A 23,485-nucleotide genomic window follows, 5' to 3' on the forward strand; every position below is an offset into this window, starting at 1 on the left:
GGCTTCCCAAAGTGCTGGGATTACAGGTGTGAGTCACCACGCCCAGCCTGGGCATCTCTTAATTAAAAGTTCCTCTATGGAACAATCTTGCTAATTTCCTATCTTTTGTAATTTCTTTCTAATGTCCGGCCAACTGTTGGTGATAAAATAGAGCTTTAACATCCCTTGTCCAAGTGGGTCCTCTATGTCTAAGCCTGAATATTTTCTTATTTGCTCCTTAAGTCTGTTTTAAAATTCCATGGGCCCTTCATCTTTCTCTTGGTGTACATTAAATGCTCAAGAAATATTTTGGGTTCCAGGCACCAATTCCCGAATCCCTTTAATTATCATATCCCTGAGGTCTTTCATGTTTTCTCAGTGGGCTGCATTGCTTCTGTCCCACTGAGGGTCCCGGGCTGGGAGATTCTGCTCTGCTGCCGGGATGTTTTGACCAGGAGGGTGTTCACATTCCCAGACTATCATAGCAGCCCTGTGGATCATGGCTCTTTCCTCCTCTGCGAAGAGAATACCTAAGATGGACATTAATTCAGCCCAAGTATACAATTGTGGCCCTAAAAATTGGTCAATTTGATCTGTGACTCCAAAAGGATCATCTGATAATGGTTTGAGTTCCTTTTTCAGATTTCTAACCTCTGAACTAGTTAAGGGGGCATTTACGAAACCAATACCCCCTCCTCCCAGTGCTACTTCTCTTAAGGGAAAAGGGGTTGGGGCAGACTCCTTTGAGGAAGAGGGAAAAGGAAAGTTTTGAATATCCCTCCGGCATTGTTTCCATCTTGTGCTGAAGTTTTCCTGAGGAAAGGACATGTGCCGGTGGCTACTCAATGGGGACGTGGGGCCACAAGGCCCATGGGGCAGGGTTATGTGGAGGAGGGACTGAGTGATTAGCCTGGGGTGGGGTAGGTGGGGGAAGATAGTCTAGGGGATCCTATACATTGGCATCTTTAGATGTAGAATCTGACTTAACTGGGTTGTCCTGGGGGGGTATTGAGTTTGGTTTCTCTTTTACATCATCCTTTAAGGGAAAGGGAAGGACAAGTTCCTGTCTCCAACACAGAGCATAACCTATTTCCTCTTGCGAGACTGGACTTTTTTCATTAACATACTGGATTAACAGTTGGCATATCCAATCCTCATCTGATCCAAACTTTGGCCAAAAGACTGAGGGTCTGAGGATAGGTTCCTTGGTCCAAATAAAACAGCAATATTTTATCATTTGCTGTCTTTCCTTGTGTTTGGTTTTCATTATCTCTCCAGTACTCTAATGTAAGGCCTAGAGGACTGTCAGGGGGAATTTTATTGTCTGCTTGGCCTTTTGTACTCCCTGTCTTACTTGGGGTATTTCCATTCTGGAGATTGGTGCCCGTTTCCTAGGGGCTTAACCTCTCCCTTTTCCCACTGGAGGTTTCTTGCACTTCGTCCTTTTTGGCCGCTTCCCTCGTGGGAATTTTAGGCCCCTCTTAGCAACAGTGGGTCGGTATAATCCCTGACTGGAAAACCGCCCTAAGCCATATGAGGTGACCATGGAACCAAGTCTGGACTCCACACTCGATTTGTGTCCACTGACGTGTCTCAACCACGCACTTAAAACCTCCAAGTGACCCCGACCACCAAGGAAATACTTTGTTGCCCCAGTAGCAACTTTTCTTTTCTTGGTCTGTGCAGTTACCCACTCGCCTGGGAATTTTAAGGATCCTTCCTGCCCATGTTGCTGAGAGTCCGGATTTATTTGTCACTTCGGGTGGACCCAATCCTCCGCTCCTGGGGCCACAGCAACAAGGCAGTGGGACGCATCTCACGAGGAAAAGTAATCGCTACCCTTCCCAAAGGATAGTCGGATCCTGGAAGACCCCCAAATTTGTTGAAAACAAGCGCTCAGTGTAGTCAAGAAAAACCAGCACTGAGACAAAAGACTTCCCAGCAAGGCATCTTTACTTCTGCAGAAGGGTGCTGCTTGCACTGATTGTAATCTCAAGAGCACCCCCCCACCACCTCCCGAACAGAGGAGGGAAGTGGTTTTTAATCCTAACGCAGTTCCTGTTTCTGTGTCCTTTCCCCATTGGCTGGGGGGTTGGACCGCACAATCTGAGCTGATCCCGATTGACTAAGGTTTACACTTTCCCAAATAGGGAAACTATTTGCGAAAAAGAAGAAAAAGCGGGGGTAGAATCTGTTTACAGCTTATGACCAGGAAGTTGGGTCTTTGAAGAGGAACTCAGCTGTCCCAACAGAGGCATCCGAGGGGCTGCCTGGAGGAGGTGATGCTGGGCAGTAGAAATTGCCTGGTCTGACGCCTGGCTGCCAGGGGCCTGCCAGGAATGCGCACCTTTGGGTCTTCCCTGCTAAGAGGTGAACTGAAAGTGCCCCTGGCGCTCTGGCAAAGGCCATGGAATGGGCCCACAGTGAGAATTCCAGCTTCGCCTCTTACTAGCTGGATAACCTCGGGAGCCGCGAGACCTCCCTGGACCTCAGACCCCAGTACAGTGGAGTCAACGGGAGAAACGGCCTCACTGGATTGATGCGGGGATTAAGCGGGGCATGGGCGGCGGGCAAACGTGGGTCATTATACTCATCTCCCCAGGGCATGCGTCCCAGCGCCACCCGCTTCCCCGCTCCGCGCCAGGCCTAGACCCTCCGACCCCGCCCCTGCGCGGGCCGCGAGCAGGAATGCGAGCAGGCCGGAGGCGCGCGGGCCGCAGCCGCATTTCCGGGCCGGCGGGAGCGGGCGGCGGGGGAGGGGCGGCCGGGGCCTGCGCCGGCCGCCGTGTGACGCGCCCCCTCATTTGCATGCGGAGCGCCCATTGGCCACGGCGGCCGCCGGGACGGGAGGTGGGTCCCCTCCCCCTCCCGCCGCAGCGGCGGCAGCAGCTGGGCTCGGTGTAAACAAGTCCAGGCGCCTGCGAACCCGGGCCGGGGGGGACGGCGCCCGCCAGGAGCGCCCCCCACTCCCAGGCCAACCCACCCCGGCGGACCGGGCCCCGCGCGCCCAGGCGAGGTGAGGCCCGCGCCGTCAGGGCTGCGTGTCGCCCCGTGCCCCCGCCCAGCCGGCGAGGACTGCCCCCTCCCCCGGCGCCCGCCCCCACTCCCGCGCCCCAGGTGAGCCCCGGGGTCCAGGTAAGGCTCCGCGATGCAGGTAAGAGCCCCTGGGCGTAGGGGAGGCCTCGGCGACCGCAGGTGAGAGCCCCTCCTCTGCTAGGTGACCCTCTACCTTCACGGCGAGGCCTCCTGCCTCCTCCAGGTGGGGGACCCTCTCCCCGATGAACCCCCTAAGCCCCCAGTGAACCCCACTGCTCTCCAGATGAGGTCGCAAGGACCAACCAGCGCCTACCCGTCCATGCTCCCCCGAAACTGGGAACTGACAGCCCAGCCCTCCAAAGCCCCTTCCTCCAGCTTCAGCTGCCAGGTCAGCAAGGGTGAGGCCGGAAGCAGGCGAGTGACTCACCCTGGGCTCCTCTGAGCCTCAGTTTCCCCATTGATGCAACCTGAGGCCTCCTCACTGAGTCAAAACTGAGACGCCTCTGGTCCCCGAGAGGCTGCTGGCTCTGGGGAAAGGAGAGAGCAGCCGAGTGTGACAGAGTGAGTCCCCACGGCTCTGGGAGTGCCTCGCATGTGTATGGCCCAGGTCCTGACAGCCCACCTACTCCCTCCCCGGCAGGCACTGGGCTCCCTCTGCTCCCCGTGGGCCGCTCCCCGCGTGGGGCCACTGCCCCCGGCCCCCGCCATGGTGCGGATTTCAAAGCCCAAGACGTTTCAGGCCTACTTGGATGATTGTCACCGGAGGTATAGCTGTGCCCACTGCCGCGCTCACCTGGCCAACCACGACGACCTCATCTCCAAGGTAACCAACCAGGCCACAGTGGGGCTGGAACCTATAGGGGCTGCCTGGCAGCTCCCCACCGGCTACCCTGACCCCCTCCTCTCTTCCCACCCTCCCACCCTTTAGTCCTTCCAGGGCAGTCAGGGGCGTGCCTACCTCTTCAACTCTGTGTGAGTATCTGGCCTCCCTTCTTGCTTTCCCTGACATCTGTTGTGACCTGTGACCCCTGGCATCCTGCTGAGACTCCCAGAGTTCCCCGGTGCAGGCAGGAAGCTGTGAGCATCATCTCTTGGATGCGGAGGACAGGCACAGTGCTTGAGGGGGGCCCTGTGATGGCAGGACCCTCCCTGGGACTGCCCCATGTCCCCACAGGGTGAACGTGGGCTGCGGGCCAGCCGAGGAGCGGGTGCTGCTGACCGGCCTCCATGCTGTCGCCGACATCCACTGCGAGAACTGCAAGACCACTTTGGGCTGGAAATATGTGAGTCAGCCACCTCTGACCCTAGGCTAGCCTTTGACCTGACCTTCCAACACCTCCTCCTGACAAGCAGTCATCCTATAGCCTTTCAGATTGCATAGGCCTAGCTCACACAAGTCAGACTGTCTTTTCATTCCTGACCGCATTTTCTTCTCTTGCACCCTGCAAGGGCCGTAGAACTTTTCTCTTAACCCATCCCTTCTCCCAGGCACTTGGATCCCCATTTGAGAGTTAGGATATAATTAGAGTCACCATTTATTGAATGTTTATGTGCCTTGCACTGTTGTGTGCCTGGCGTCTGTTATCTCAATCATTGCAGTGATCCTGTAGGTAGAAGCTAGTATTATCTCTACAGAACAAGACAGGGAGGCCCAGAGATGTTGGTAACTTGCCCAAGATCACACAACTGGTAAGTAACAGAATAGGACCACAATCTGAGTTGGTTGATTTTTTTTTCACTCCAAACCCTTGACCACCAGCTTATATTGTCATTCAGAGTATCAGAAAAATTGCCCCAGACTCTGCAACGACATGGAGGTTGAGTTCACCAGCCTCCCTTTCCATAGCCCTCATTGCCACTGCTGCTGTCCAGGGTCTGATTTCACTATCCTGAGTCTCATTTCCTTATCTGTCAGTGGAAGATAAAGCCACTGCCTAGCGCCCAGGATTGTTACAGGGATCAGATTAGATGTGGCAAAGGAAGATGCTCTTGGGACACTGCAAGGGACAGGATTCTTCAGGCGTCGCTTGGAGCTGTGGTTCCTCTGTGAGGTAGATGCCCCAGGCAAAGCCAGCCAGCCAGCCCTGACCTGAGCTCACTGCTGACCCTGCCACAGATTGGCTGTGTGTCTCTGGACAGGTGGCTTGGCCACTCAGCCTCTATCAAAGAGATGGCCAGCCGGGCACGGTGGCTCATGCCTGTATTCCCAGCACTTTGGGAGGCCAAGGTGGGTGGATCACGAAGTCAGGAGATTGAGACCATCCTGGCTAACACGGTGAAACCCCGTCTCTACTAAAAATATTTTAAAAATTAGCTGGGTGTGGTGGCGGGCACCTGTAGTCCCAGCTACCCGTGAGGCTGAGGCAGGAGAGTTGTGTGAACCTGGGAGGCGGAGCTTGTAGTGAGCCGAGATTGCACCACTGCACTCTAGCCTGGGAGACAGCGAGACTCCGTCTCAAAAATAATAATAATAATAATAATAATAATAATAATAATAATAAAAAATAAAGAGCTGGCCTAGACAAGAGGTCAAAAACTCAAGTGCCAGGCCAGGCGTGGTGGCTCATGCCTGTAATCCTAGCACTTTGGGAGACCGAGCCAGGTGGATCACCTGAGGTCAGGAGTTCAAGAACTGCCTGACTAACATGGTGAAACCCTATCTCTACTAAAAATACAAAAATTAGCTCGGCGTGGTGGCGGGCACCTGTAGTCCCAGCTACTCAGGAGGCTGAGGCAGGAGAATTGCTTGAACCCGGGAGGCAGAGGTTGCAGTGAGCCGAGATCGTGCCGTTGCACTCCACCTTGGGCAACAGAACGAGACTCCCTCTCAAAATAAAACAAGACAAACAAAAAAAAAACCTCAAGTGCCTGTAAGGCCAAGCAGATACTATAGATGTGTAAAGGGTAGCATAGATTGGAGGGGTTGGGAGTTGGGGGCAGGCTGGGCAAACTGGAGTGAGCACGGCCTACTTATATTTTAATACTTTAAAGTTATTTTTATTAAACTCTCTGCTGTCCAAGAGAGAGTTTATATATGTACTTTGCCACATATAATACATGTTGTAGGCCAAAATGGCCATGAAGCCACTAGTTTGCAAACCTGCACTGTGAAATCTTTTAGCCACTTCCCTATCTTCTCTGTTGGAGCCATCATTAATACTTGAAAAGTACCTTTGAGTCAGGGAGTTCTACTCTGTGTTTGTGAGAAACACGGCCCTGCCCCTCTGAGCCACAGTTTCCTCATATGTAAAATAGGGCCACTCATGTCCACTCCCCAACCCCTGTGCCTTGTGGTGAGACTGTTGCTCCGGGGATGATGGTCCCGCCCCTCCTTTCAGGAACAGGCCTTTGAGAGCAGCCAGAAGTACAAAGAGGGGAAGTACATCATTGAACTCAACCACATGATCAAAGACAACGGCTGGGACTGACCCCCGCTTCCCGACGCATGTGGCTCCAGCCCGGCCTGGCCGCCAGGGAGCGCCACCGGCTTCCCTCCGCCCGAAGGGAGCTCTGGACCCTCAGGGCCCCTACAGAGGACGGATCCAGCTCCTGTACATATATTTTATTGCATGCACTGTGACCTTGGGGGGAGAACAGAAGGGGGACGACGCCCCCGCACCTCCTGCGATCTGGCTGGCTTGGATCTCGTTTTTAACCCCCTCCTTCCCCGCCTGCCCTATAGATATGGCCTGTGTTCTGCTCTCCTGGCCCCAGTGCACCGTTTGCTCTGTGAACTCCTCCCACCAGGCCCCTCTTACCCCACGCGTGTCTGTCCCCCTCGTTCTGTAGCGTTTGTACATAATAAAACAATGGAGTGGAGACAGCCCAGGCTCGCGTGTAATCCGGGAAGGGGACGCTGGAGCGGAGATTTCTGCCCCTATAGACCTGTGCGGTTCTGAGCCCCGGCGGGGCATGGGGTAGGCAAGTCGTTCAAGCTGGGTCTCCAGGAACCGAGGCGGTCTCACTGCCGGCGGAGGCCCTGAGCCCACTCTGGCTGCCTACGCCGTGACCTCGCCTGATCTGCGTGTGCTCATCTGCAGCATTTGGCCGCCGCCTAGGGACAGCGCCCCAGGGAGGCAACCGCGTCGCCGGCCTCGCAGCCCCCTCGCGGCCGGACTACAACTTCCAGCGGCCCCCGCGTGGTCCGTCCGGCTCCTTCGGGCGCGCCTCAACGCTGGGCTGCCGGGAAGTGTAGTTCCGAGGGTTCCCCAGAGTGGGACCTTCTGGGAAACCCTGGCGCGAGGCGTCAGAAGCTGTCGGACTGTGCGCGCCTCCGAACCTTGGAGGCTTGGCTCAGGGTGGAGGTTTTTTTTTTAAGCATGGGGACCAGGGAGGACTACGGTGCTCGGGACTGGGCTGCGGCCTCCTCGCGACCCCGAGTGCCCTGTGAAATCAGCTCAGGCCGCATCCCTCCAGCCTGCACTTTCCCTCTGGTCATTCTGCTTCCCTCCAGGGCCTGGCCTCCAAGTGAAGGGGGGCGGAGGGCGGTCACCTGCCAGAAGGTCGGGGACGCCAAGGTGTGTCCCGGGACTCCAGGCTCCGTCCAGGTTCCAGGCCCCGCCCCCCCAGCTTATCCCTAGCCGGGGCTCCCCCCCGTGGGAACGGGGACCAGCTGGCCGGAAGCGCCAAACTGCGTCCCTGTCCGAGCCCCGGGGATCAATCAAGCCGAGGAGTTAATTATGTAATGAGGGGGCAGGGGGTCGAGGCTAATGAAACCGCCCGGGGTGGGGAGGGAGGGAAGGAGGGGACCGTACCCAGGTATCCGGCCCCTGCTCGGACCCCTTCGAGGCCCCAGGGGTCTCCACCCCAGCCCAAATCCAGGGCCCCAAAGAGGGGAGGGGCTGTGATCCTGGGTCTGGAAGGGGCTGAGCTGTGAGCTATAAAGGGGGCATCTCGCAGCACCGGGGGCTCTAGGCAGCGAGACCTGAGGCCAGACGGAACTACAACATGTACCATCCACGAGAGTTGTACCCGTCCCTGGGGGCCGGCTACCGCCTGGGGCCCGCCCAACCTGGGGCAGACTCCAGCTTCCCACCCGGCCTAGCAGAGGGCTACCGCTACCCCGGTGAGCGTTGGGACCAGCTCCTGGGTAGGAGAATAGGGAGGCTGGGGCCCTCGGCTGGCTCCTCATTCTTCCCCGGCTTCCAGACCTGGACACCCCCAAACTGGATTGCTTCCTCTCCGGGATGGAGGCTGCTCCCCGCACCCTGGCCGCGCACCCACCTCTGCCCCTTCTGCCCCCTGCCATGGGCACTGAGCCGGCCCCATCAGCTCCAGAGGCCCTCCATTCCCTCCCTGGGGTCAGCCTGAGCCTGGAGAACCGGGAGCTATGGAAGGAGTTCAGCTCTGTGGGAACAGAAATGATCATCACCAAAGCTGGGAGGTGAGGGGCTGGTCAGGGTCCGTGTTTCTGGTGGGGGTCTCTTGGGAAAAGCAGAGTCCCTGGGGAGGGGCTAGGTCTGGGAGGTTCCCTAGGGGCTAGAGTTCTGCCTAGGCTTAGAATCTGACTATGGCCTGGGGCAGGGGTTACTCTGTGGCTGGAATCAGGAGTCATTCTGTGACAAGGGTTAAGGGCCAGTCTGTGGAGTCTGTGGCTGAGTTTAGGGACCAATGTATGGCAAGGGTCATGGGTCAGTCTGGGGCAGGGTCAGGAAGTCCCGCTGGGTTATAGGTTAGTGTGTGGCCTAGACCAGCGTCCAGACAAGGACAGGGGGTCAAGGGCCAGCCCACTGACCAGCATCAGGGAAATCTGGCCAGGCTTGGGGGTCAGTATGCAGCTTGAATAGGAGTCAGTATATCTAGGTCCAGGGTCACCCTAGAGGCAGGGACATGGTCAGTGTGTGGTCTGAGACGAGGTCTTTAGGGCAGGAGCTCAAGCCCTAGCATGGAAAGTCCTCAGCCCTACTGCAGGCAGGGTATATTTTTTCTAAAGCAAATTCATCTAAGAGCTGCAGATTCTGGTGCTGGACATCAGGGGAGGAGAGGAGGGTGGGGACAGGAAGCTCCTAGCAAGAAAGTTAGTCACCCCTGCTTCTGCAAATACGCTTTGAGGGGTAGGAGTCATGGCTCTCCCTAACCTGCTGTGTGACAGATCGCTTAACCTGTCTGTCCTGTTTCCCCAAATGTAAAATGAGACAAGAAAACCTTCCAGATCTAAGATCCTGCCCTCTGGGTTCTTTTTTTCTATTTTTATTTTTCGAGATGGAGTCTCGCTCTGTTGCCCAGGCTGGAGTGCAGTGGCGCTATGTCGTCAGCTCACCACAACCTCTGCTTCCTGGATTCAAGCGATTCTCCTGCCTCAGCCTCCCAAGTAGCTGGGACTACAGGCACACACCACCACACCTGGCTAATTTTTATATTTTTAGTAGAGACAGTGTTTCACCATATTAGCCAGGCTGGTCTCAAATTTCTGACCTCATGATCTCGCCTCAGCTTCCTAAAGTGCTGAGATTACAGGCGTGAGCCACTGCCCCCTGCCCTTTTTCCTTTTTCAGAGACAGGGTCTTGCCCTGTTGCCCAGGCTGGAGTGCAGTGGTGCAATTGTGGCTCACTGTAGTCTTGACCTCCCAGGCTCAAGTGACCCTCCCGCCTCAGCCTCTGTAGTAACTGGGACTATCAGTGTGCACCACCATGCCTGGCTAACTTTTAAATTTTTTGTAGAGATGGGGGTCTTTCTGTGTTGCCCAAGCTGGTCTTGAATTCCTGGACTCAAGAGATCCTCTCACCTTGGCCTCCCAAAGTATTGGAATTAGAGGTGTGAGCCACAGCCTCCGGCCTGCCCTCTGGGTTCTAATTCCACCTCCCTTGATGTTTCTCTGACAGCTCTGGGGAGCCTGCTGCTATGTCCCGTTACTGGTGCTGGGCCCACCCCTGGCCAGTGGGTAGCTCCAGGCCTCTCCTGTCCCCTCCCTTGCACAGGCGCATGTTCCCTGCCTGCCGAGTGTCAGTCACTGGCCTGGACCCCGAGGCCCGTTACTTGTTTCTTCTGGATGTGGTTCCAGTGGACGGGGCTCGCTATCGCTGGCAGGGCCGGCGGTGGGAGCCCAGTGGCAAGGCAGAGCCCCGCCTGCCCGATCGTGTTTACATTCACCCCGACTCTCCTGCCACTGGTGCACACTGGATGCGGCAGCCTGTGTCTTTCCATCGTGTCAAGCTCACCAACAGCACGCTGGACCCCCACGGCCACGTGAGGCCCAGGCTGGGACTCCAGGATAGGGTTGGGGGGTGCTAGAAGGGAGGCCAAGGCTGGGGCACAGGGCAGGGAATCACTCCCATTTCCTCCCTCCCAGCTGATCCTGCACTCCATGCACAAGTACCAACCCCGCATACACCTAGTTCGGGCAGCCCAGCTCTGCAGCCAGCACTGGGGGGGCATGGCTTCCTTCCGCTTCCCGGAGACCACATTCATCTCCGTGACAGCCTACCAGAACCCACGGGTGAGTGCCCCTGCTTGAGGGGGTGGTGGCGTCCTGCCTAGACCACAGTTGCTTTGACCCTGGATGTGTGTCCCCAGATCACACAACTGAAGATTGCAGCCAATCCCTTTGCCAAAGGCTTCCGGGAGAACGGCAGAAACTGTAAGAGGTGGGAGTTGTTCATTCATTCGTTCATGCATTCAACAAATGTTTATTAATCACTCACTGTGTGCCAGGCACCGTGCTGGACATCAGGAATACAGTGGTAAGTAAAAACATTCATTCACTGACTCAGCAAATACTTATATAGTACCTGCTATGTGCCAGGGACAGTTCCAGGCACTGGAGATAAATCAAACAAAGTAAACCAAAGCCCCAGCCCTCATGGAACTGATTTCTAGTGGGGAGAGTAGACAAGCAGACAAGAGAAATAAATAAAATGCCATCTGTTAGGAAGCGATTCTAAAGAGAAGAGAGATCGGGTGCGGTGGCTTGCTTCTGTAATTCCAGCACTCTGGGAGGCTGAGGCGGGCAGATCACCTGAGGTCAGAAGTTTGAGACCAGCCTGCCAACACGGTGAAACCCCGTTTCTACTAAAAATACAAAAATTAGGGCCGGGCGCGGTGGCTCAAGCCTGTAATCCTAGCACTTTGGGAGGCCGAGACGGGCGGATCACGAGGTCAGGAGATCGAGACCATCCTGGCTAACCCGGTGAAACCCCGTCTCTACTGAAAAAAAATACAAAAAACTAGCCGGGCGAGGTGGCAGGCGCCTGTAGTCCCAGCTACTCGGGAGGCTGAGGCAGGAGAATGGCGTGAACCCGGGAGGCGGAGCTTGCAGTGAGCTGAGATCCGGCCACTGCACTCCAGCCCAGGCGACAGAGCGAGACTCCGTCTCAAAAAAAAAAAAAAAAAAAAAAAAAAAAAAAAAAAAAAAAAATTAGCCAGGCATGGTGGCTCACACCTGTAATCCCAACTACTCGGGAAGCTGAGGCAGGAGAATCTCTTGAACCCAGGAGGTGGAGGTTGCAGTGAGTCGAGATTGTGCCATTGCATTCCAGCCTAGGCAACAAGAGTAAAACTTCATATCAAAAAAGAAAGAAAGAAAGAAAAAACTCTGTCACACACACACACACACACACACACACACACACAAAAAAAAAAAAAGAAAAGAAAAGAAAAAAAGGAGAAGAGAAATAAACAGGAAAGGACTGGGGTGAGCTATTAGATAAGAGGCCTGAAAAGGCCTCGGCAGGAAGAAGACACTTGAGAAAGAGCTAAAGGAAGTATGGGAGGGAGCCAGGTGGGCATCTGGCAAAGAACACTAGGGAGTGGGAACAGCACGTGCAAAGGCCCTGAGGTGGGGCTGTGCCTGTGGCATGGCTGCAGTGGAGTGAGTAGGAGTCAGGCAGGAGGAGGGGAAGCCAGGTTATGTTGGACAGTAAAGGTTCCATAAGGCCGTGGGAACTGTTCCAAGTGCAGCCCCTCAGAGCTGGCCCTGCCCTCAAGGAGCTTCCAGTTTGTCAGAAGAGACAGACATGAACCAAGGAGTCACTCCATCAAATGCAAAAGCAGAACTGTGACAGATGTTATGAGGGAGGGGTGTGTGCTCTCAGAGGTCAGGGAGGAATTCCTTGAGGAACTTGCACTTGCACTAAGGCAAGGATAGGTTTAGTGGCTCATGCCTGTAGTCACAGCGCTTTAAGAGGCTGAGATGGAAAGATCGCTTGAGCCCAGGAGTTGGAGGATGCAGTGAGCTGTGACCATGTCACTGCACTCCAGACTGCACTCCAGCCTGGGCAACATAGCAAGACCCCATCTCAAATTTTAAAAATGAAAAGAAAAAGGATGAGTTCAGCAGGTGAAGAGGGGACAGAAGAGGATTCCAGAGAGTGGCTGAGAGTGGATATGGGGCAGAAGGATGAGCTAGGTGAGACCGTGCCCTGGCCTTGCCTCTGGGAAGGAGTTTCCGTTGATACTAAACACAATAGGAAAGCATGGACAAGCTTGAGCAGAGACAAAATTCCAGCTCTGCCACTTTCTAGTTATTTAATTTTCTGGCCTTCAGTTTCTTCATCTGTAAAATGGGTATAATGATGGCCCCTACCCGACAGGGTCCCTGGGAGGGTGAAATGCCTGGCACTGGGTAAGGGGAGGGTGAAATGCCTGGCACTGGGTAAGTATTGTTATTACCATCACCATGGCCATCACTGTCATCATCATCACCACCACCGTTCCCCAGGGAGCGAGACGCCCGTGTGAAGAGGAAACTGCGGGGCCCAGAGCCAGCAGCCACAGAGGCCTATGGGAGCGGAGGTGAGTATAGTTCCGATGGCGACGGGGCCAGGCCTGAGACATGGATCCTCCCTAGCCCAACCTCTCCCTTCCCTCTCCCCGGACACACCAGGTGGTCCCTGCGACTCCACTCTGGGTGGAGACATTCATGAATCAGACCCAGAACAGGCCTCAGCCCCCGGGGAAGTCACCACTGCCCTGGCACCTCCGTGTGGTGGCCCCAGTGCCGAGGCCTACCTCATGCACCCTGCGGCTTTCCACGGGGCCCCCAGTCACCTTCCCACCAGGTGAGTGGGACAGGGGACCAGGCGGGGCTGCGGGACCCTCTGCCCTGCTCTGACATCCTTCTCTCCCATGTCAGGAGCCCCAGCTTCCCGGAGGCTCCAGACTCTGGGCGCTCAGCCCCCTACTCGGCTGCATTTCTGGAGCTGCCACCCGGGCCAGGGGGCTCCGGGTACCCAGCGGCTCCGCCGGCGGCACCCTTCGCCCCGCACTTTCTCCAAGGGGGCCCCTTCCCTTTACCATACCCCGGGCCTGGGGGCTATCTGGATGTGGGCTCCAAACCCATGTACTGAGCCATTGCTGGGCCCCTCTGCCTCCATCACAAACCTCCTGCTCCCTTCCCCCAGCCCTGGAGCCCCCTCACCTCCACTGGCCCCATCCCCCACACCAAATGGCTGCCTTGGGCCTGCCCACCACCCCCCACAACTTCACACCTTGATTTCACTCCCACCCCGCTCTGGCTTCAAAGCCCAACCAAGGCTGCTGGGAGTCCAGCTGGGGCCGGCTTCCCCTTCTCGGCTCTCACCTCCGTGTGAATGGAAGGGGCTCTGCCTGGCCAAATGGGGCTACAGACCAGTATCCCCACCTACCGGGTCCCCCTGTGAGCTCTTGGAGGGACTCAATCCCCATCCCCACACCACTGGTGCAGGCCACACCAGTCTGTTGTTCTGGGACCAGAGTATTTTTGTTAATAAAACTCAAAAGCCATCCATGCTCAGGAAACATTGAAGCTACTGTGTTTGGCCCTGGGCGGGGCTGGGTGAGCAAAGGCTTTGCTAGGAGACCCAGACCCAGATCTAAACCTGTGTTTCCAGCTGCCTGACCTAGCACGAAATCTACCGGCTCTCTAGGCCCATCTCTTCTTCAGAAAAATGGAGAAATCAGAATCTCGTGATGCTGTTAATAAGGCTGCCGTGAGAACAGAGCCCTCTCCCTAGCACTGGGGAAGCCAGCAGGCAGCGGCCCCTGGAGGCCCTGGGCAAGCTGACTGGCCTGAGCCTGGCCCTCCTGGCAGGTCGGGACCCTGAGGCAGTCAAGGCCCTAGGTCCACCCCAGGTCCCAGGCCAGCAACCCTGTGCATTCCCAACCAAGTCTGGCAAAAACTCAAAGACCATTTTTCTTCTTTTATTAGAATTTTTTTTTTCATTTTTTTCTCAAAATTTTTATCTAAAAACAAACAGAAAAAAAAAGGAAAAAAAGAAAAAAAAATTATTGGAAACTTCATGGTTCAAGTGGGGAGAGAGGAGGAACATGGAGCTGGGTCTCCAGGCCTCTCCAGAGAAGTCCTCACCCTCGAAGCACCCTCTTGGGGGAGAGCAGAGCCGGGACAGCTCCCCCAACAACGCCCAGCCTCCGTCTGAGGAAGAAGGCAGAGTCACAGTGGTCCGAGGGCCAGAAGGGCTGTAGGGGGCAGGGGCAGGGGCCGGGGTGGGTCACAGGAAGTAGTCAGCCACGGGCTTCTTGGAGGGGATGCCCCGTGTCTCTTGGGGAGCGGCCTCAAAGATGATGAAATCTTTCTGGAGATGCTCGTCCAGCTCCAAGATGGCTGCTACATTTCCACAGCTGGAAGGCGGGGCAGCAGGGTCAGAAGCAGCTCGGCTCAGATGCCCGACCCTCCCAGCCCGGCCCGGCCCAGCCGGCTCACCGGTAGCAGTAGTTGGGTGCCGACCACACAGTTAGCACGGTCTCATTGAAGTGCCACTTGTAACCTTCCATCACCAGTTGGTGGGCACGGCAGATCATGTCAATGTCGTTGGCTGCATTGAACTGGGCCACCACGTCACTGCCAAACAGGTAGCCAGCCCCTCGGGGGCTCACGCCCCAGCCTGTGGTGTCTGATGGGGCAAGGGAGGGATGGAGAGGGATGTCCTCAGGCTTCTCTGGCTGCCAGCGCTGCCCCTTGAGGGTGAGCAGCCTGGCTCCTCCCCAAGTCCACCAGAGGCACCTGAATATGGTGTGTGGGATGGCGGGGACCAGGACAGCAAATGTAGGGGCAGATGAGCTCCAGAGGAGAAAGAATGCCCAATGGCTGGGACCCCCCTCATAATGACAGTGATCATACAATCCCTGGCCAAACAGCACACAGGAGTGAAAGGGGTGCTCCCAGAGACAGAAGGGCACCCGGTGCTGTCACAGAGCGGTCGGGAGTGGCTGTGGAGCAGTGGCTGCATGTGTGTGTCTGTGTGTGTGTGGCTGTGGAGCAGAGGCCTCGTGTGCGTGTGGCTATGATGGAGCAGACAGAGTGTGTGTGCGCGTGTGCCTGTGTGTATGTGTGACAACAGGAACTCTGGCTGGTCCTCAGAAGACCTGACTTTAAATCTCAGCTCTGCTCTACACTAGTGGAGAACCCACAAAATGAGGGGTCTCAGGGGGCTATCATTCTGGGGTTCTGACCTTTGAAGAAGCTGCTGTCATGTTCTAAGGCCCCTTCACTTCAGGGAGCAATGACTTAGTTGTCCTCCACAGCCCTCTGAGCCATGCCCCAAGCCACTGTGCATTCAAAGCTCATCTGCCATGCAGGCCTCCCTGCTCAACCTCCAGGGTTCCAGCCATTTGGTAGGTGGAGGACAGATGCCAGTGAAGTCCAGCCCTGCTCCCTCTCTTTCCCAACCCCTCCTGACTGTCCCTGCCTGCCCCTGCCCACAGGCCCTCACCTTCTGGGTCAGACCAGAGGAGGTCACACATGGGCCCATCATGAGGCACCTCTTGCTTTCGGTCAATTGTCCGAATCTGATCCAGGGTCTGGATGGAGGGGGAGAGACCCCCGTGCACACAGAAGATCTACAGGGGACAGCAAGGAAAGAGGGCGGGGCTGAGGCCTGGAGCCCCCCTCCTCTCCCCGTCCCATGGAGCCCTGAGCTGGCCTACCTTGCCATCGATGATGGCTGACAGGCTGAGGTAGTCGAAGATCTCGGTGCAGTAGCGCCACACAGTCACCGAGCCATACTTGCGCAGGCACTCATCGTAGAATCCGTAGACCTGCGTGATCTGGCGACTCTCATGGTTGCCCCGGATGAGCGTGATGCGGTCAGGATAGCGAACCTGGGGGTGGCCACCAAGCCGGGGCTGGCGCCTAGACGGTCTCTCCACACATTCCCCTCTGACCTCCTCATGCCATTCTCACAACCACTGCCCAGCACACTCCTGGAACCTCTCGCCTGATCGTGTGGCATCAGCCACCTCCCAGGCCTGCAGGACCCCTCCAGAGAATGTAAACCTGACCCATCCCCATCAACTATGAACCTAATGGCTCTTCTTTCACCTGCCAGACACAGACTGGGTCCCTAGCAAGGCACCCAGGCCCTTTGTCATCTGGCCCCACACTGCCTCTCCCACCAGTGGCATCAATGACCTGCCACATTCACAACAGTGAGCCTCTGCCCCTCCCAGAATGCTGCCCCACTGGCCTCACCACCACCACCCCCGAGTCTCTGACCACCCCCAAAAGCAGAATCGGTCCATCATCAGTGACATAGCTCCAAGGTGGGGCTGGTCACGGTAGGAGATGAGGGTGGAACGGACTAAGACAGGCCCAACCCGAGGTGGCCCAGGTTGGGGGTGCAGAAGCCGGGGACTACCACCTTAAGTGCCAGCAGCAGGAGGAACGTTTCGACGCTGTAGAAGCCACGGTCCACAAAGTCCCCCATGAAGAGGTAGTTGGTCTCAGGGACATCGCCACCCACCTGTGGGGAAGTAGAAAGTTTTGCCCTGTCCTAAACAGTCCCCTACCCCCTACCTGTTTCTGTCCAGCAGAGGCCCTTCTTCCACAACTGCCCATCTAACTCGGGGCCTCTTGCCCCCACTCCACGCCCCAAATTACGGCTCCCACCCTTGATTAAAAGGGTCTTCTAGTTATCCGCCAGTTACATTTCGCAGTATTGGCCACACACTTACTCTGAACAGCTCTTTGAGGTCATAGAATTGTCCATGGATGTCACCGCACACCTGGGGAGCAGGAAGGCGGGGGTTGGAACTCGAGCAGTGGGAGTTACCAGGGACGACCCTCCAAACACCCGCTGCTTTAGGGAGCTTTATTGCTCTTGGCTACACCTCTACTTCCTAGGGCCAAAATTCTCCTCTCCCACCTCAAGTCAGTCTGGTCCAGAAACACACCCGTTGTCCCATGCTGAGTACCAACTATTCTGTATGCAAGAGCTAGAACTAAGTCCTTCCAGGTAGATGTCCCGACGCCCTCCTCTCTCTACTCCCCTCAAAGTACCCAGAATCAAGTTACTAACACAGAGCCTTGGAGAAATGTGAGCAGAATCACTCACCAAATAGGAGTCCTTCTGCCCCAGCCAAGAATCTCCACTAACAAATCCAAAGTCCCTTCCCATACCCCTCTTTCTTTCCTTTTTTTCTTTTCTTCTCTCTTCTTTTTCTTTCTTTCTCTTTTTTTCTTCATTCCTTCCTCTCTCTCTCTCTCTTTCTCTTGAGACACAGTCTCCCTCTGTCACCCAAGCTAGAGGGCAGTGGCCCGATCTCGGCTCACTGCAATCTCCACCTCCCAGGTTCAAGCGATTCTCCTGCCTCAGCCTCCCAAGGAGCTGGGATTACAGGCACTTGCCACCACACGTGGCTAATTTTTGTATTTTTAGTAGAGACGGGGTTTCGCCATGTTGGCCAGGCTGGTCTTGAACTCCTGACCTCAAGTGATGTGCCCATCTTGCCCTCCCAAAGTGCTGGGATTACAGGTGTGAGCCACCGTGCACAGCAACCCCCACTTCTTCTAACAGTGCTCCCTTGAAGATGAGGGAAAGGACAGACAAAAGAGGATTGGGGTGGGCTTATAGAGCCCCCAAGATGAAGAGGAAAGTCCATGTGCCTAAAAGACCAGGCCCGGCTCTGCAGGGACAGCAGGTACTCACTGTGACTGGCGAGTCCACTCTCTGCACGTTGCTCTCCTCTACCAAGATCTCTCTGGAGACAGGAGAAGACCAGGGTCACCACAGCCAGGCCAGCCCAGCCCAATTCCTGACCTTTTTTGGCAGGGAGGGGAGGATATGAGGTGGTTCTTGAACCTCCAGGGGGCAGGAGTGAAGTGTACAGTCTCCCCAGAACAGGCTGGCCACAGCCCTCCAGCATGCAACACCCTTTCGTGGCTCCCTGCTGCCAAAAGGACAAAGTCCAAGCTCTTATTCCAGTGTTCCAGGCCTTCTGAGCAGGCTAGGACTTTTCCAGCCCTGACTCCCCCTGCTGCTCCGTCTTCCGCATCCAGGACTCACTCCTGGGAGGCGGGTCTCCCCATCCTCTCCACAGCACAGCTTAAGTAACTCTTGGCCAGTCACAGAGCCCTTCTCCCAGGCTATCCAGATACAAGGGTAGGTGCCCAGGACAGGCCCACCAGCGGATGCACCTTCAAAGTGACATGCTCTTGGCCAGGCACGGTGGCTCACACCTGTAATCCTAGCACTTTGGGAGGCCAAGGCGCACAGATCACGAGGTCAGGAGTTTGAGACCAGCCTGACCAACATGGTGAAACCCCATCTCTACTAAAAATACAAAAATTAGCCAGGCATGGTGGTGCGTGCTTGTAATCCCAGCTACTCAGGAGACTGAGGCAGGAGAATTGCTTGAACCTGGTAGGCGGGGGTTGCAGTGAGCCGAGATCAGGCCACTGTATTCCAGTCTGGGCGACAGAGCAAGGCTGTCTCAAAAAAAAAAAAAAAAACAAAAAAGTGAGATGCTCTTGCCATGTGTTCAATATTTCTTTACAACTATGAGGACTTAAATATTTTCTTTTTTTTTTTTTTTTTTTGAGACTGAGTCTCGCTCTGTCGCCCAGGCTGGAGTGCAGTGGCCGGATCTCAGCTCACTGCAAGCTCCGCCTCCTGGGTTTGCGCCATTCTCCTGCCTCAGCCACCCAAGTAGCTGGGACTACAGGCGCCCGCCAACTCGCCCGGCTAGTTTTTGTATTTTTAGTAGAGACGGGGTTTCACCGTGTTAGCCAGGGTGGTCTCGATCTCCTGACCTCGTGATCCGCCCGTCTCGGCCTCCCAAAGTGCTGGGATTACAGGCTTGAGCCACCGCGCCCGGCAGACTTAAATATTTTCTATTTCTCCTTGCGGTGCAGTCTACTTCTACTTAAGTGAGCAGGAGATGATATCATTTTGCCAGGTAAGACACCCAATTTCTTTCTTTTTTTTTTGAGACAGAGTCTGGCTCCATTGCCCAGTCTGGAGTGCTGTGGCGACATCTTTGCTCACTGCAACCTCTGCCTCCTGGGTTCAAGTGATTCTCCTGCTTCAACCTCCCAAGTAGCTGGGATTACAGGCGTGCACCACCACACCTGGCTGATTTTTGTATTTTTAGTGGAGACGGGGTTGCACTATGTTGTCCAGGCTGGTCTCGAACTCCTGACCTCAGGTGATCCACCCACCTCTGCCTCCCAAAGTGCTGGGACTACAGGCGTGAGCCACTGCACCCAGCCTATAGACACCCAATTTAAGCAATACTATATTTGCAAATTTTGCCTGGTAATAGCAGCAGTGAACATTTGAGCTCATACTGTGTGCCAGGAATGTTATTAAGGGCTTGGCAGGTAGGTACTATGATTCCCAGTACACAGATGAAGAAATTGAAGCATGGGAGGAGGCTGGCTTGGTGCCAGTAACACAGGTGGGATGTGAACCAGGGAAGCCTGGCTCTGGGGTTTGATTCTTTATCAAGATATTCTGATGTGGGAAGCCCAACTCGCCTGGTCCCCCTCTTTCTGCCAATCTCTTCCCTTAGAATGGGTTTCCTGAGCTCAGTGGACAGGAGGATTCACTTAGGCCCCTTGCTCTGTATGGCAGAGGCAGCACGAAGGTCTCCCTGGCTTTCTGGGAAAAGGAGGTGGCACTGGCGGTGGTCCGAGAGGCCACACCAGCACCTGTACTGTCCCACTGGCACTGCTTCTTGTGCTGAACATCCTTCCCCATCAACTGCTCACAGTGACCTTTCCAACAGACTGGTGAGGTTCTCTTCAGCCTCACGTAACAGTAAAGAAACCGAAGCTAGGTCAGGCACGGTGGCTCATGCCTGTAATCCCAGCACTTTGGGAAGCCAAGGCAGGTGGATCATGAGGTCAAGAGATTGAGACCATCCTGGACAACATGGTGAAACCTCGTCTCTACTAAAAATACAAAAATTAGCTGGGCACGGTGGTGTGTGCCTGTAATCCCAGCTACTCGGAAGGCTGAGGTAAGAGAATCAGTTGAACCTGGGAGGCGGAGGTTGCAGTGAGCCGAGATCATGCCATCGCACTCCAGCCTGGGCGACAAGAGCGAAACTCTGTCTCAAAAAAAAAAAAAAAGGGAAGAAAAAAAGAAACCGAAGCTTACAGGAAAGCGGCAGGGTCAAGGTTACCAAGCTGGAGAGTGGCTAAATTGGAACCCAGAAGCCCAACTTCCTAAGAATTTATGCCAGCCCCTTCCATAGACCCTGAGTGAAAACCTGAAACCCAGGGAGGTCACATGCAGGGCCCGTGCTCTTGGAAAAGCACCCCTCAGTGCCAGCACGACCCCATTATGGCCTGGGAATCATGCCCAGATTCCAGCCCCAGTTCTGTCACTTGTAGTACTTCACCAGCCCTATCATGACCTGCCTGCAGTAACAGCTACCAGCGCAGCAGGCCCTGTGCCCAGATACCCGGACTCTCAACTGCATGTCATTATCATTTCAAAAAATCAGAAAGTGACTTGACAAGGGTCATACTGCTTCTAAGTGACAAGGCAAAGATTCATACTGAAGACCACCTGATTCAAAAGCTCAGCTCTTCTGTGCTAATATTTCTAGGAGCAGCAATTTCAGCTCAGACACTGCGGACCTCTGTGCTTCCATGGATTTCACCTGCATGTCTGTGCCCTCTGGGCAAGCTGGTGCTCTTGACACTACCAGCCTCAGCCTGGCTCTCTGGTGGGTCCCCAGGAGGCCATAACCAGGTATCAGAGCTGGCCCCGCTTCAGACTGAGCCTTGGCCTAGTACCTCCTAGTTTCACTCAGTTTCAACTGGGCAGGACCCTCCACCCTTCAGTCTTCCATAGCTCCCTGCTGCCTCACACCTCACATCAAAATCTAAATGCCTCTGCCTGGCTCTCAGTGACCACGGAGCACAGTTAAAAACCTGGATGCAAAACTAACTTCCCCTCCGACTAGCTGCGTGAGTTGGACAAGACATTATCTACTCAGAGGCTCAGTTTCCTCTGCTATGAAATGGGGCTAAGTACTCAGCCCACCCTGCCTATTCCTTAGGCTGTTGCAAGGAGCCATGGAGACTGAATACATAACTTTTTGCTATTCTGCAAACTCCAGCATGCTATCCAAGCTTTGTCTACCATCACCACCACGCTGATTCAGGGCCTGTGAGGGAGATAAGACTTCGGGGTTAAAGAACAGAGCCACGCAATAACAGGTATAAGTTCCTAAAAATGCCAATCAGGACTGAGGGAGAGGGGAAAACGAAAAACACCATGGGGCTGGTCTGGTCAGGGACATTTTCTTGAGCTGTCAAAAGAGAAAAGCCACAGACAGGTGGCAAAAAAGAGGCTGACCCTGCTCATCATCCCCTCACAGGCCCTGTCTGGCTGCAGGGAGTCTATGTGAGGCAGGGCCAAGCAAAGAGCCTGAGGGCCACAGATTCAGGACCCAGCTCTGCCACGTCCTCAGTGGGTGACCTCAGTCAAGTCACCAGACCTCTACGAGTCATGGCTTCCTGTTTGATAAAATGGAACAAATGATTCCAACCTCACAGGATTGCTGGGGGGAAGAGATGGATAAAAGTTTTTTACCAGTACAGGGCCAGGCCAACAGCGGCCCTATAAAGGCCAAGGTCTATTGTTCAATAAACATAGGGTAATTCTGCGGGTAGTTCTGCCACAATTCTCCAGCCTGGTAGAAGCCACAATCACAGTGCCCCAGAGGAGGCAGGTAATAATTAAACCCCTGACTGTTCCCCATACATCTCAGGGCCTCCACTGTTACATTCGTCCCTTCCCTCACTGGCCCTGCCTCCATCAGCTAGCCAAATTATCTTCATCCTTCAAGGCCTACCTCCACTCAAAAGCCTTCCCTGATGGCTTTAACCCATCTCATTATTGCCCTCTTCCAAGAGAAATAGAATACCTGGTGATTATCAAGCACGTATGCTGTACCAAGACACTGTGCTAACCTCATCTCAAGCACCAACTCACTGAATCTTCACAACCATCTTATTAAGTACTATTAACTCCGCTTTACAAATAAAGACACCTTAAGATCACTAACACAGCTAGAAAGCGGCAGAGTTCAGATTCAAACCTAGAGCCATCTCACACTGCAAAACCCAGAGCCTTAACCACTGCTTCATCCTACTTCCCACAGAACTCTGAACTGGCCTCCCTCCCTATCATGCTTAATTCTACCCTGGCTTACTTGCTACGATTTCTCAGGCTCCCACCCTGAACGTGAGTGATCCAACTCCACACCTTTTTGCATTATGGCCTGAAAAAGGACAGGACACTAAGAGCTGGCTTCCAATCCCCATTCCCTACTTGTGGGTAACTTTTAACATGAAAGTTCTCACCTGTAAAATGAGTACAATACCACCAACCTTTAAGGGTTGTTGTAATTAAAAGACTTTTATAAATCACAGGGTCTTTTAACTCTCCTGTCTTAAAACTTTGGTTTTTTGGCTCTTTTACCACCTCCTTATTCTAGGCCTGTCCCACAGTTCGGCCCCCCTCCAACAAGCTTCCGACCCCCGACAGATGGACTTGTTTCCTTGAGTTTCCTAAGTACTTTATGTAACATTCTTACTCCACTGGAAACACATCGTCTAATACTTTAAGTGTCTTTATCCGCTCTGTCTTCCCCGAGCAGGCTAGCTTTTCCTCGAGGGCAGCGGTTCCATCCTGCTCCTCTCTGGGAAAGCTTCCAGGGCGAGGCAAGCCCAAAGTTCTCAGTTGGGTTTGCCCCAGGACAGAACCCGTGGGCGGCGGCTTGGCCTCCCTTCCCCAGGGCCAACGGGCTCACCTGGCTTTAGCGCACAGGGCCTTGACTTCGCTCTCCTTGATGAGCTCGCAGCGACGCAGCTGCTCGATCTGCCGGTCCAGGTCGCTGATCTCCGCCATGGCCCACCCCCGGCGCGGGTCAGAGTCGGGGCCGCCGCCCCCTCCGCACCGCACAGGGGTCTCCTGGGAAAGGCCAAGACAAGCCCGCGGATCAGAGTGTCCGTGCGGGGCGCGGGGCAGACAACTCGATTCTAGAGCCGGCCTGGCTCCCCCACCCCCGCCTCCCCTCACATCGGCCCCAGGACCCCCCAGCGTCCCACGGCCTGGCCGCAACCCCGCTAACTCCCGTCGAACCCCGCGGTCCCGCGCTAAGGACGGTGACTTATAGGAGTTTGGCACTATTACCGCCGCTGCGACTCCGGTTCCGGCTCTCCGGCTCCCTGCCTCCCTCCTTCACTCCGCTTTGGGCCGCAGCCTCCGCCGCCGCCGCTTCTACTTCCGGTCCCGCCGC

The 23,485-nt window shown here is 55.2% G+C and overlaps 3 protein-coding genes across 8 annotated transcripts; 2 read left to right on the top strand and 1 right to left on the bottom strand.

Annotated features, from left to right (window-relative positions):
- Positions 1–2,835: 2,835 nt before the first annotated feature.
- YPEL3 (yippee like 3) lies at positions 2,836–6,838 on the top strand. Of its 6 annotated transcripts, none has more exons than XM_010387405.2 (5): positions 2,836–2,995; positions 3,656–3,838; positions 3,944–3,987; positions 4,190–4,298; positions 6,354–6,838. In XM_010387405.2, the coding sequence occupies exons 2-5, from the start codon at positions 3,722–3,724 to the stop codon at positions 6,441–6,443; spliced, it is 360 nt and encodes a 119-aa protein (XP_010385707.1). In that variant the 5' UTR covers positions 2,836–2,995; positions 3,656–3,721; the 3' UTR covers positions 6,444–6,838. The 6 variants fall into 6 exon arrangements, with proteins under 6 accessions (XP_010385707.1, XP_030780964.1, XP_030780963.1 ...); XM_030925104.1 differs by having other exon boundaries at positions 2,839–2,995; positions 4,157–4,298; XM_030925103.1 differs by having other exon boundaries at positions 2,846–2,995; positions 3,299–3,838; positions 4,157–4,298.
- A 1,017-nt stretch (positions 6,839–7,855) lies between these two features.
- On the top strand, positions 7,856–13,729 carry TBX6 (T-box transcription factor 6). The gene is made up of 8 exons (XM_010387422.2): positions 7,856–8,080; positions 8,164–8,398; positions 9,934–10,201; positions 10,305–10,451; positions 10,529–10,599; positions 12,672–12,745; positions 12,801–13,011; positions 13,086–13,729. The coding sequence occupies exons 1-8, from the start codon at positions 7,963–7,965 to the stop codon at positions 13,297–13,299; spliced, it is 1,338 nt and encodes a 445-aa protein (XP_010385724.1). The 5' UTR covers positions 7,856–7,962; the 3' UTR covers positions 13,300–13,729.
- A 387-nt stretch (positions 13,730–14,116) lies between these two features.
- PPP4C (protein phosphatase 4 catalytic subunit) lies at positions 14,117–23,485 on the bottom strand. Its single transcript, XM_010387434.2, has 9 exons — positions 23,380–23,485; positions 22,997–23,157; positions 17,875–17,926; positions 16,901–16,951; positions 16,588–16,689; positions 15,875–16,048; positions 15,661–15,787; positions 14,652–14,841; positions 14,117–14,569 (listed from the first exon to the last, which is right to left on the bottom strand). The coding sequence occupies exons 2-9, from the start codon at positions 23,092–23,094 to the stop codon at positions 14,440–14,442; spliced, it is 924 nt and encodes a 307-aa protein (XP_010385736.1). The 5' UTR covers positions 23,095–23,157; positions 23,380–23,485; the 3' UTR covers positions 14,117–14,439.

Source organism: Rhinopithecus roxellana, chromosome 20 (genome assembly GCF_007565055.1).
Source record: "Rhinopithecus roxellana isolate Shanxi Qingling chromosome 20, ASM756505v1, whole genome shotgun sequence".
Taxonomy (NCBI): Eukaryota; Metazoa; Chordata; class Mammalia; order Primates; family Cercopithecidae; genus Rhinopithecus; species Rhinopithecus roxellana.

Excerpts from the sequence above, each read along its gene's own strand:
- PPP4C (XM_010387434.2), bottom strand. The coding sequence starts at position 23,094 with ATGGCGGAGATCAGCGACCTGGACCGGCAGATCGAGCAGCTGCGTCGC. Across the intron at positions 16,952-17,874 it reads GAGTGGACTCGCCAGTCACA|GTGTGCGGTGACATCCATGG; the intron begins GTGAGTACCTGC and ends CCTGCTCCCCAG. Across the intron at positions 15,788-15,874 it reads CAGCCATCATCGATGGCAAG|ATCTTCTGTGTGCACGGGGG; the intron begins GTAGGCCAGCTC and ends TGTCCCCTGTAG.
- YPEL3 (XM_030925103.1), top strand. The coding sequence starts at position 3,608 with ATGTGTATGGCCCAGGTCCTGACAGCCCACCTACTCCCTCCCCGGCAG. Across the intron at positions 3,988-4,156 it reads GCCTACCTCTTCAACTCTGT|GACCCTCCCTGGGACTGCCC; the intron begins GTGAGTATCTGG and ends CTGTGATGGCAG. Across the intron at positions 4,299-6,353 it reads CCACTTTGGGCTGGAAATAT|GAACAGGCCTTTGAGAGCAG; the intron begins GTGAGTCAGCCA and ends CCCTCCTTTCAG.
- TBX6 (XM_010387422.2), top strand. The coding sequence starts at position 7,963 with ATGTACCATCCACGAGAGTTGTACCCGTCCCTGGGGGCCGGCTACCGC. Across the intron at positions 10,452-10,528 it reads CAGCCTACCAGAACCCACGG|ATCACACAACTGAAGATTGC; the intron begins GTGAGTGCCCCT and ends GTGTGTCCCCAG. Across the intron at positions 12,746-12,800 it reads AGAGGCCTATGGGAGCGGAG|CCCAACCTCTCCCTTCCCTC; the intron begins GTGAGTATAGTT and ends GATCCTCCCTAG.